The sequence below is a fragment of the Podarcis bocagei genome (assembly GCF_964188305.1).
Source record: "Podarcis bocagei genome assembly, contig: HAP1_SCAFFOLD_574, whole genome shotgun sequence".
NCBI classification, from domain to species: domain Eukaryota; kingdom Metazoa; phylum Chordata; class Lepidosauria; order Squamata; family Lacertidae; genus Podarcis; species Podarcis bocagei.
Genome location: NW_027669879.1, coordinates 1 through 10,385, shown reverse-complemented (window position 1 = coordinate 10,385; position 10,385 = coordinate 1). Strand labels below are relative to the sequence as shown.

At 46.0% G+C, this 10,385-nt stretch overlaps 1 protein-coding gene, 3 long non-coding RNA genes and 1 pseudogene across 10 annotated transcripts; 2 read left to right on the top strand and 3 right to left on the bottom strand.

Annotated features, from left to right (window-relative positions):
* The first annotated feature begins 460 nt into the window (after positions 1-460).
* LOC308579651 (tubulin beta-4B chain pseudogene) lies at positions 461-1,746 on the top strand (annotated as a pseudogene). Its single transcript has one exon. The product of its transcript is annotated as a tubulin beta-4B chain pseudogene (transcript).
* A 163-nt stretch (positions 1,747-1,909) lies between these two features.
* LOC308579655 lies at positions 1,910-2,755 on the bottom strand. The gene is made up of 2 exons (XR_014004578.1): positions 2,568-2,755; positions 1,910-1,945 (listed from the first exon to the last, which is right to left on the bottom strand). It is a non-coding gene; the product is annotated as an uncharacterized lncRNA (long non-coding RNA).
* Positions 2,756-2,761: 6 nt separating this feature from the next.
* LOC308579653 lies at positions 2,762-4,089 on the top strand. Its single transcript, XR_014004571.1, has 3 exons — positions 2,762-2,791; positions 2,910-3,082; positions 4,019-4,089. It is a non-coding gene; the product is annotated as an uncharacterized lncRNA (long non-coding RNA).
* Positions 2,939-4,677, bottom strand: LOC308579654. Of its 6 annotated transcripts, none has more exons than XR_014004572.1 (6): positions 4,646-4,677; positions 4,362-4,478; positions 4,166-4,205; positions 3,707-3,757; positions 3,527-3,614; positions 2,939-3,035 (listed from the first exon to the last, which is right to left on the bottom strand). It is a non-coding gene; the product is annotated as an uncharacterized lncRNA (long non-coding RNA). The 6 variants fall into 6 exon arrangements; XR_014004573.1 differs by lacking the exon at positions 4,646-4,677 and adding an exon at positions 4,523-4,598; XR_014004574.1 differs by lacking the exons at positions 4,166-4,205; positions 4,646-4,677 and adding exons at positions 3,799-3,835; positions 4,523-4,598 and having other exon boundaries at positions 3,707-3,760.
* Positions 4,678-4,893: 216 nt separating this feature from the next.
* LOC308579656 (ciliary microtubule inner protein 2A-like) lies at positions 4,894-9,707 on the bottom strand (the record flags this gene model as incomplete). Its single annotated transcript, XM_081214225.1, is given in 4 exon segments — positions 4,894-4,995; positions 8,609-8,726; positions 9,612-9,647; positions 9,649-9,707. Coding segments are annotated over 4 exon segments (302 nt in total), but the record flags the coding sequence as incomplete, so codon positions are not given.
* Positions 9,708-10,385: the final 678 nt, after the last annotated feature.

Here is a 10,385-nt window from a genome sequence, read left to right as displayed (position 1 = left end):
ATGATGATGTTGGGCATGATCCTGATGATGGTCTTGATGATGATCATGATGATGGGCATGATCCTGATGATGATGATGGTCCCCAAGTTGATGTGATGATGTTGCTCATGACCCTGATGATGATGATGATGGTCATGATGGTACCTTCTCTTGATGATGATGGGCATGATGATGATGGTCCTCAAGTTCTTGTGATGATGATCATGATGAGGGTCATGATCCTGATGATGATGATGGTCCCCAAGTTGATGTGATGATGTTGCTCATGACCCTGATGATGATGATGATGGTCATGATGGTACCTTCTCTTGATGATGATGGGCATGATGATGATGGTCCTCAAGTTCTTGTGATGATGATCATGATGAGGGTCATGATCCTGATGATGGTGATGGTCCCCAAGTTGATGTGATGATGTTGCTCATGACCCTGATGATGATGATGATGGTCATGATGGTACCTTCTCTCCTCCCATAGGCCAGAGCGGCGCCGGCAACAACTGGGCCAAGGGCCACTACACCGAGGGGGCCGAGCTGGTGGACTCGGTCCTGGACGTGGTCCGCAAGGAGGCCGAGTCCTGCGACTGCCTCCAGGGCTTCCAGCTGACCCACTCCTTGGGCGGCGGCACGGGGTCGGGCATGGGGACCTTGCTGATCTCCAAGATCCGAGAAGAATACCCCGACCGCATCATGAACACCTTCTCGGTGGTCCCCTCCCCCAAGGTCTCCGACACGGTGGTGGAACCCTACAACGCCACCTTGAGTGTCCACCAGCTGGTGGAGAACACCGACGAGACCTACTGCATAGACAACGAAGCCCTCTATGACATCTGCTTCCGCACCCTCAAGTTGACCACCCCGACCTATGGAGACCTCAACCACCTGGTGTCCGCCACCATGAGCGGAGTCACCACCTGTCTACGCTTCCCCGGCCAGCTCAACGCGGACCTCCGCAAGCTGGCGGTCAACATGGTCCCCTTCCCCCGCCTCCACTTCTTCATGCCCGGGTTCGCCCCATTGACCAGCCGGGGTAGTCAACAGTATCGGGCCTTGACCGTCCCCGAGTTGACCCAGCAGATGTTTGACGCCAAGAACATGATGGCCGCCTGCGACCCGCGCCATGGGAGATACCTCACGGTGGCCGCGGTCTTCAGAGGGAGGATGTCCATGAAGGAGGTGGACGAGCAGATGCTCAACGTCCAGAACAAGAACTCCTCCTACTTTGTGGAGTGGATCCCCAACAACGTGAAGACCGCCGTCTGCGACATCCCGCCCCGGGGACTCAAGATGTCCGCCACCTTCATCGGCAACTCCACCGCCATCCAGGAGCTCTTCAAGAGGATCTCGGAGCAGTTCACGGCCATGTTCCGGAGGAAGGCCTTCCTCCACTGGTACACCGGAGAAGGCATGGACGAGATGGAGTTCACCGAGGCGGAGAGCAACATGAACGACCTGGTCTCGGAGTACCAGCAGTACCAGGACGCCACCGCCGAGGAGGAGGGGGAGTTTGAGGAGGAGGCGGAGGAGGAGGCCGCCTAGGGGACCTCCCAGAAGATCCACAACCACTCCAACCTTCCATCTTCTCCTTCAAACGTGCCTCCGATGTTCCTCAGATGTTTCCTTCCATGTTTTCCTTCAGATGTTCTTCAGATGTTTCCTTCCAATGTTCTTCAGATGTTTCCTTCCATGTTCTCCTTCAGATGTTCTTCAGATGTTCCTCAGATGCTTCCTTCCATGTTCTCCTTCAGATGCTTCCTTCCATGTTCTCCAGATGTTCCTCAGATGCTTCCTTCCATGGTGGCCCTCCATCCTGACGTTCCACCTTGGTTCCATGTTCTCACCAGGTTCCCTTTCAGATGTTCTTCACATGTTCCTCAGATGTTCCTCAGATCTTTCCTTCCATGGTGACCCTTCCATGTTCTCCATCAGCTTCCTTCAGATGTTCCCTTCCATGGTGGCTCTCCATCCTGACCTTCCAAGTTCTCACCAGGTTCTCCTTCCAAGTTCTTCAGATGTTTCCTCCCATGTTGACCCTTCCATCTTCTCCAGCTTCAGATGTCCTTCAGATGTTTCCTCCCATGCTGACCCTTCCATCTTCTTCAGACGTTCCTCAGGTGTTTCCTTCCATGGTGGCTCTCCATCCTGACCTTCCACCTTCTCATCAGCTTCCATCTTGGATTCAGCTCCCCCTCCAACCCAGGTCCTTCCTTTCATGGACCCCCACCAACGTGAAGACCGCCGTCTGCGACATCCCGCCCCGGGGACTCAAGATGTCCGCCACCTTCATCGGCAACTCCACCGCCATCCAGGAGCTCTTCAAGAGGATCTCGGAGCAGTTCACGGCCATGTTCCGGAGGAAGGCCTTCCTCCACTGGTACACAGGAGAAGGCATGGACGAGATGGAGTTCACCGAGGTGGAGAGCAATGTTCTTCAGATGTTTCCTTCCATGTCCTCCTTCAGATGTTCTTCAGATGGTTCCCCTTCAGATGTTCTTCAGATGTTTCCTCTCATGGTGACCCTTCCATGTTCTCCTTCGGATGTTCTTCAGATGTTCCTCCCATGGTGACCCATGATGTTCTTCAGATGTTCTCCAGATGTTCCCTTCCATGGTGTCTCTCCATCCTGACGTTCCACCTTGCTTCCATGTTCTCACCAGGATGTTCTTCAGATGTTCTTCAGGTGTTTCCTTCCTTGGTGACCCTTCCATCTTCATCAGATGTTCCTCAAATGCTTCCTCCCATGTTCCTCAGATGGTTTCTTCGGTCCTCCACCGTGTTCAACTTCCTAGAAGGTCCTCCACCACCTTCTCCCAACGGCTCCTGTTTCCTAGAAGGTCCCCTCTCTCCTTGGTCCTCCAAGATGTTCCTGTTTCCTAGAAGGTCCCCCCCCCGTGTTCAACTTCCTAGAAGCTCCTCCACCATCTTCTTCTCCCAACGGCTCCTGTTTCCTAGAAGGTCCTCCACCGTGTTCAACTTCCTAGAAGGTCCTCCACCCTCTTCTTCTCCCAACGGCTCCTGTTTCCTAGAAGGTCACCTCTCTCCTCAGAAGGAACCTCTCGACGCTCTTCCTGCTTTCCTAGAAGGTCCTCCACCGATGGCTCCTGTTTCCTAGAAGGTCACCTCTCTCCTCGGTCCTCCAAGACGTTCCTGTTTCCTAGAAGGTCACCTCTCCCCTTTATCCTCCAAGATGTTCCTGTTTCCTAGAAGGTCCTCTACCACTTTCTTATCCCAACGGCTCCTGTTTCCTAGAAGGTCACCTCTCTCCTTGGTCCTCCAAGATGTTCCTGTTTCCTAGAAGGTCCTCCACCATCTTCTTCTCCCAACGGCCCTTTCCTAGAAGGTCCCCTCTCTCCTTGGTCCTCCAAGATGTTCCTGTTTCCTAGAAGGTCCTCCACCATCTTCTCCCAACGGCTCCTGTTTCCTAGAAGGTCCCCTCTGCAGTCCTCCAAGACGTTCTCCTCCTCCCGTTGGTTTCCTAGAAGGTCCTTCACCATGTTCTTCCTAGAAGGTCCTCCACCATGTTCAACTTCCTAGAAGGTCCTCCACTGTGTTCAACTTCCTAGAAGGTCCTCCACCATCTTCTCCCAACGGCTCCTGTTTCCTAGAAGGTCCCCTCTGCAGTCCTCCAAGACGTTCTCCTCCTCCCGTTGGTTTCCTAGAAGGTCCTTCACCATGTTCTTCCTAGAAGGTCCTCCACCATGTTCAACTTCCTAGAAGGTCCTCCACTGTGTTCAACTTCCTAGAAGGTCCTCCACCATCTTCTCCCAACGGCTCCTGTTTCCTAGAAGGTCCTCCACACCTCCTCCCAATGGCTCCTGTTTCCTAGAAGGTCACCTCTACGGTCCTCCAGGACGTTGTCCTCCCGTTGGTTTCCTAGAAGGTCCTCCACCATGTTCTTCCTAGAAGGTCCTCCACCGTGTTCAGCTTCCTAGAAGGTCCTCCACCATCTTCTCCCAACGGCTCCTGTTTCCTAGAAGGTCACCTCCTTGGTCCTCCAAGATGTTCCTGTTTCCTAGAAGGTCCTCCACCATCTTCTTCTCCCAACGGCTCCTGTTTCCTAGAAGGTCACCTCTCTCCTTGGTCCTCCAAGACGTTCCTGTTTCCTAGAAGGTCACCTATCCTCGGTCCTCCAAGATGTTCCTGTTTCCTAGAAGGTCCTCCACCACCTTCTTCTCCCAACGGCTCCTGTTTCCTAGAAGGTCACCTCTCTCCTTGGTCCTCCAAGACGTTCCTGTTTCCTAGAAGGTCCTCCACCATCTTCTCCCAACGACTCCTCTTTCCTAGAAGGTCACCTTCTACAGTCCTCCAGGACGTTCTCCTCCTCCCCGTTGGTTTCCTAGAAGGTCCTCCACCATCTTCAACTTCCTAGAAGGTCCTCCACCATGTGCAACTTCCTAGAAGGTCCTCCACCGTGTTCAACTTCCTAGAAGGTCCACCACCCTCTTCTCCCAACGGCTCCTATTTCCTAGAAGGTCACCTCTCTCCTTGGTCCTCCAAGACGTTCCTGTTTCCTAGAAGTTCACCTCGACGGTCCTCCAGGACGTTCTCCTCCCCCCGTTGGTTTCCTAGAAGGTCCTCTACCATGTTGTTCTTCCTAGAAGGTCCTCCACCATGTTCAACTTCCTAGAAGGTCCACCACGTTCAACTTCCTAGAAGGTCCTCCACCCTCTTCCCCCCCCCCACTGCTCCTCTTTCCTAGAAGGTCCCCTCTGCAGTCCTCCAGGACGTTCTCCTCCTCCTCCCGCCGCTTTCCCAGAAGGTCAGCTCTCCCTAACCCTAACCCCACCCCACCCCCACCCCGTTTCTCTGTGGTTGTGATGTCACCGCTTTGGGCGGCCAATAAAAAAGCCTCGTTGGATGACGACGACGACGATTATTACTATTATTATTCTCGTTTTTTATTTCTTTCAACCCTCCCGCTGCCGGCGCCGGAGCTCGGCGAAGTAGGCCTGGCGGGTGCTGTTGCCGAAGGTCTGGGCGTAGTTGTCGCGGATCGCTAGGGGGGGGAGAGAGGGAAATTAATAATAATAATAATAATAATAATAATAGTAATAATAATAATAATAATAATAATAATAATAATAATAGAAATAATAATAGAAATAGAAATAGAAAATAAATAAAAAATAATATATATTAATTATATATATATGTCAGAGGGGAAGGTTGTCATGGCTGGGGGGGAGAGGAAAATAGAAAATAAATAATAATAATAATAATAATAATAATAATAATAATAATAATAGTAATAATAATAATAATAATAATAATAATAATAATAATAATAATAATAATAATAATAATAATAATAGAAATAATAATAGAAATAGAAATAGAAAATAAATAAAAAATAATATATATTAATTATATATATATGTCAGAGGGGAAGGTTGTCATGGCTGGGGGGGAGAGGAAAATAGAAAATAAATAATAATAATAATAATAATAATAATAATAATAATAATAATAATAATAATATAAATATAAATATAAATATAAATATAAATAATAATAATATATATTAATAATATATATATATATGTCAGAGGGGAAGGTTGTCATGGCTGGGGGGAGAGGAAAATAGAAAATAAATATAAATAATAATAATAATAATAATAATAATATAAATAATATAAAATAATAAATAATAATAATATATATTAAAATATATATATATATGTCAGAGGGGAAGGTTGTCATGGCTGGGGGGGAGAGGAAAATATAATAATAATAATAATAATAATAATAATAATAATAATAATAATAATAATAATAATATATATGTCAGATATATATGTCAGAGGGGAAAGTTGTTGCAGATGGCTGGGGGGGGTGAAAAATAGAAACTAATTATGAATAATATTAATATAGATAAATAATAATATAAGATATATATATATATATATATTATAAAATACACAAAAATTGACATTTCTATGGGATTTTGGAGTGGGAAAAGACACAAAAAATGGGATTTTGGAGTGGGAAAATACAGAAATAAATGACATTTCTATGGGATTTTGGAGTGGGAAAAGACACAAAAAATGGGATTTTGGAGTGGGAAAATACAGAAATAAATGACATTTCTATGGGATTTTCGAGTGGGAAAAAACGGGAAAATGGGATTTTGGAGTGGAAAAAATGACATTTTTAATGGGATTTTCGAGTGGGAAAATACAGGGGAAAATGGGATTTTGGACTGGAAAAATCCCCCCAATATGAGATTTTTATGTGATTTTCGAGTGGGAAAAAACAGGGGAAAATGGGGTTTTGGGTGGAAAAAATGACATTTTTAAGGGGATTTTTGAGTGGAAAAATACCCCCCAAAAATGACATTTCTAATGGGATTTTCGAGTGGGAAAATACAGAAATAAATGACATTTTTAATGGGATTTTTGAGTGAAATACATGACATTTTTAATGGGATTTTTGAGTGGAAAAATCCCCCCAAAACGACATTTTTAATGGGATTTTCGAGTGGGAAAATACAGGGGGGAAATGGGATTTTGGAGTGGAAAAAATGACATTTTTAATGGGATTTTCGAGTGGAAAAATCCCCCAAAAATGACATTTCTATGGGATTTTTCTACTCCAAAAATACCCCCCAAAATGACATTTCTATGGGATTTTCGAGTGGAAAAAAACGGGAAAATGGGATCTTTGAGTGGAAAAATACAGAAATAAATGACATTTCTATGGGATTTTGGAGTGGAAAAAGACACAAAAAATGGGATTTTGGAGTGGGAAAATACAGAAATAAACATTTCTATGGGATTTTGGAGTGGGAAAATACAGAAATAAATGACATTTCTATGGGATTTTACCAGGAAATAAATGACATTTCTATGGGATTTTTCTACTCCAAAAATCCCCCAAAAATGACCTTTCTATGGGACTTTTTCAGTGGAAAAATACCCCAAAAATGACATTTTAATGGGATTTTCTAGTGGGAAAAAACAGGGGGAAATGGGATTTTTGGGTGGAAAAATCCCCCCAAAATGACATTTTTAATGGGATTTTCCAGTGGAAAAATACCCCAAAAATGACATTTCTATGGGATTTTCCAGTGGGAAAATACAGAAATAAATGACATTTCTATGGGATTCTGGAGTTGGAAAAATACACAAAAAATGGGATTTTGGAGTAGAAAAATACAGAAAAAAATGACATTTCTATGGGATTTTTGGGTGGAAAAATCCAGGGGAAAATGGGGTTTTGGAGTGGAAAAAATGGCATTTTTAATGGGATTTTCGAGTGGGAAAATACCCCAAAAATAACATTTCTATGGTATTTTTCTACTCCAAATATGACATTTCTATGGGATTTTTCTACTCCAAAAATACCCCCAAAATGACATTTCTATGGGATTTTCCAGTGGGAAAATACAGAAATAAATGACATTTTTAATGGGATTTTCCAGTGGAAAAATACCCCAAAAATGACATTTTTGGAGTGGGAAAATACAGAAATAAATGACATTTCTATGGGATCTTTGGGTGGAAAAATAGACAAAAAATGACATTTCTATGGGATTTTTCTACTCCAAAAATACCCCCCAAAATGACATTTCTATGGATTTTGGAGTGGAGAAATATAGAAAAAAATGGCATTTCTATGGGATTTTGGAGTGGGAAAATACAGAAATAAATGACATTTTTAATGGGATTTTGGAGTGGGAAAATCCCCCAAAAATCACATTTCTATGGGGAAAATCCCCCAAAAATCACATTTCTATGGGGAAAATCCCCCCAAAATCACATTTCTATGGGGAAAATCCCCCAAAAATCACATTTCTATGGGGAAAATCCCCCAAAAATCACATTTCTATGGGGAAAATCCCCCCAAAATCACATTTCTATGGGATTTTTGGGTGGAAAAAACAGGGGGAAATGGGGTTTTGGAGTGGAAAAAATGACATTTTTAAGGGGATTTTTGGGTGGAAAAAATGACATTTTTAATGGGATTTTCGAGTGGGAAAATACCCCAAAAATGACCTTTCTATGGGATTTTTCTACCCCAAAAATGACATTTCTATGGGATTTTTCTACCCCCAAAATGACATTTCTATGGGATTTTTCTACCCCAAAAATGACATTTCTATGGGATTTTTCTACCCCCAAAATGACATTTCTATGGATTTTTCTACCCCAAAAATGACATTTCTATGGGATTTTTCTACCCCAAAAAATGAACATTTCTATGGATTTTTCTACCCCCAAAATGACATTTCTATGGGATTTTTCTACCCCCAAAAATGACATTTCTATGGGATTTTTCTACCCCCAAAAATGACATTTCTATGGGATTTTTCTACCCCAAAAATGACATTTCTATGGGATTTTTCTACCCCCAAAATGACATTTCTATGGGATTTTTCTACCCCCAAAAATGACATTTCTATGGGATTTTTCTACCCCCAAAATGACATTTCTATGGGATTTTTCTACCCCCAAAATGACATTTCTATGGGATATTTCTACCCCAAAAATGACATTTCTATGGGATTTTTCTACTCCAAAAATACCCCCAAAAATGACATTTTTAATGGGATTTTGGACTGGAAAAATCCCCCAAAAATCACATTACAATGGGAAATCCAATAGGCTTACTCGGCACGAAACCCGTATAGAAAGGCATGAGTCCTCCGCTGGTGTAAATCTGATTATTCGGCCAATAGGTGCTGGGCAGCCGCTTCCCGAAACTATACATTGGACTCCTCAGCATTTCCTAGGGGGAGAAAAGGCGGTTGCAGGCGCCGGGAGTCGTAGCGCGCGGCTTGGCCGGTCATCTAGACCGACCCCCTTCCCGGATCTGGACTGGACTCCGGATCCGGACCTTCCCCCGGATCTAGAACCGGGCGCCTGGGGAGTTGTAGCGCGTGGCGCTGGGGTCCTCCAGCTTGAACCCGGATCCAGACCTTGCCCCCCCCCCCCTGGATCCGGATCTGGACTTGACCCTGGATTCAGATCCAGACCTTGTCCCCGGATCGGGATCTCGAACTGGGCGCCTGGGAGTTGTAGCGCTGGCGCCGGGTCCTCCAGCTTGAACCCGGATCCGGACTTGACTCCGGATCCAGACCATGAGCCTGGATCTGGATCCAGACCTTGTCTCCGGATCTAGAACCGGGCGCCTGGGAGTTGTAGCGCTTGGCAGCCCTGGGAGTTGCAGCGCGCTGCGCCCGGGTCCTCCAGCTTGAACCCGGATCCGGACTTGACTCCGGATCCAGACCATGAGCCTGGATCCGGGTCCAGACCTTGTCTCCGGATCTAGAACCGGGCGCCTGGGAGTTGTAGCGCTTGGCACCCCTGGGAGTTGTAGCGCATGACGGCGGCGGCGGGTCCTCCAGCTTGAACCTGGATCCAGACCTTGCCCCCCCCCTTGGATCCGGATCTGGACTTGACCCTGGATTCGGATCCAGACCTTGTCCCCGGATCGGGATCTCGAACCGGGCGCCTGGGAGTTGTAGCGCTGGCGCCGGGTCCTCCAGCTTGAAGCCGGATCCGGACCTTTTCCCCACTGGATCCGGATCCAGACCTTGACCCCGGATCTGGACCTTTCCCCGGATCTAGAACCGGGATCTAGAACTTTTGGGAGTTGTAGCGCACGGCGCACCTGGTTGCGGTCGAACTCGTCCATGGCGTCTTTGACCACCGGCGGTGTAGTTTTCTCCCATGATCCAGGGGAAGCGCGGGATGTAGCCGGTGTAGCCTGCATGTGGGAAAGGTAGCGTTGAGGGCGCCGGGTTGGCGCCCGGCGGGAGGAGTCTAGAATGGCCAGGGAGGAGGAAACTAGAATTCCCAGGGAGGAAAAACTAGAATTCCCAGGGAGGAGGAAACTAGAATTCCCACAAAGTTCTAGAAATTCAGGGAAGGAAACTAGAATTCCCAAACTAGAATCCCTGGGAAGGAGGAAACTAGAATTCCCGGGAAACATAGTTCAGGCGCCCTGGAAATCTAGAATTCCCGGGGAGGAAACTAGAAATCCCAGAAAGTTCTAGAAATTGAGGGAAGGGGGAAAACTATAATTCCCAGGAAGGAATCTAGAAATTCAGGGAAGGAGGAAACTATAGTTCCCAGGAAGCAAAAACTAGAATTCCCAGGAAGAAATCAGGGAGGAAACTAGAATTCCCAGGAAGGAGAAATCTAGAAATTCCGGGAAACTAGAATTCCCAGGAAGAAATCTAGAAATTCAGGGAAGGAAACTAGAATTCCCAGGAAGGAGGAAACTAGGATTCCCAGGAAGGAAAAACTAGAATTCCCAGGAAGGAGGAAACTATAATTCCCAGGAAGAAATCAGGGAGGAAACTAGAATTCCCAGGGAGGAAAACTAGAATTCCCATGAAATCAGGGAGGAAACTAGATTTCCCAGGGAGGAAAAACTAGAATT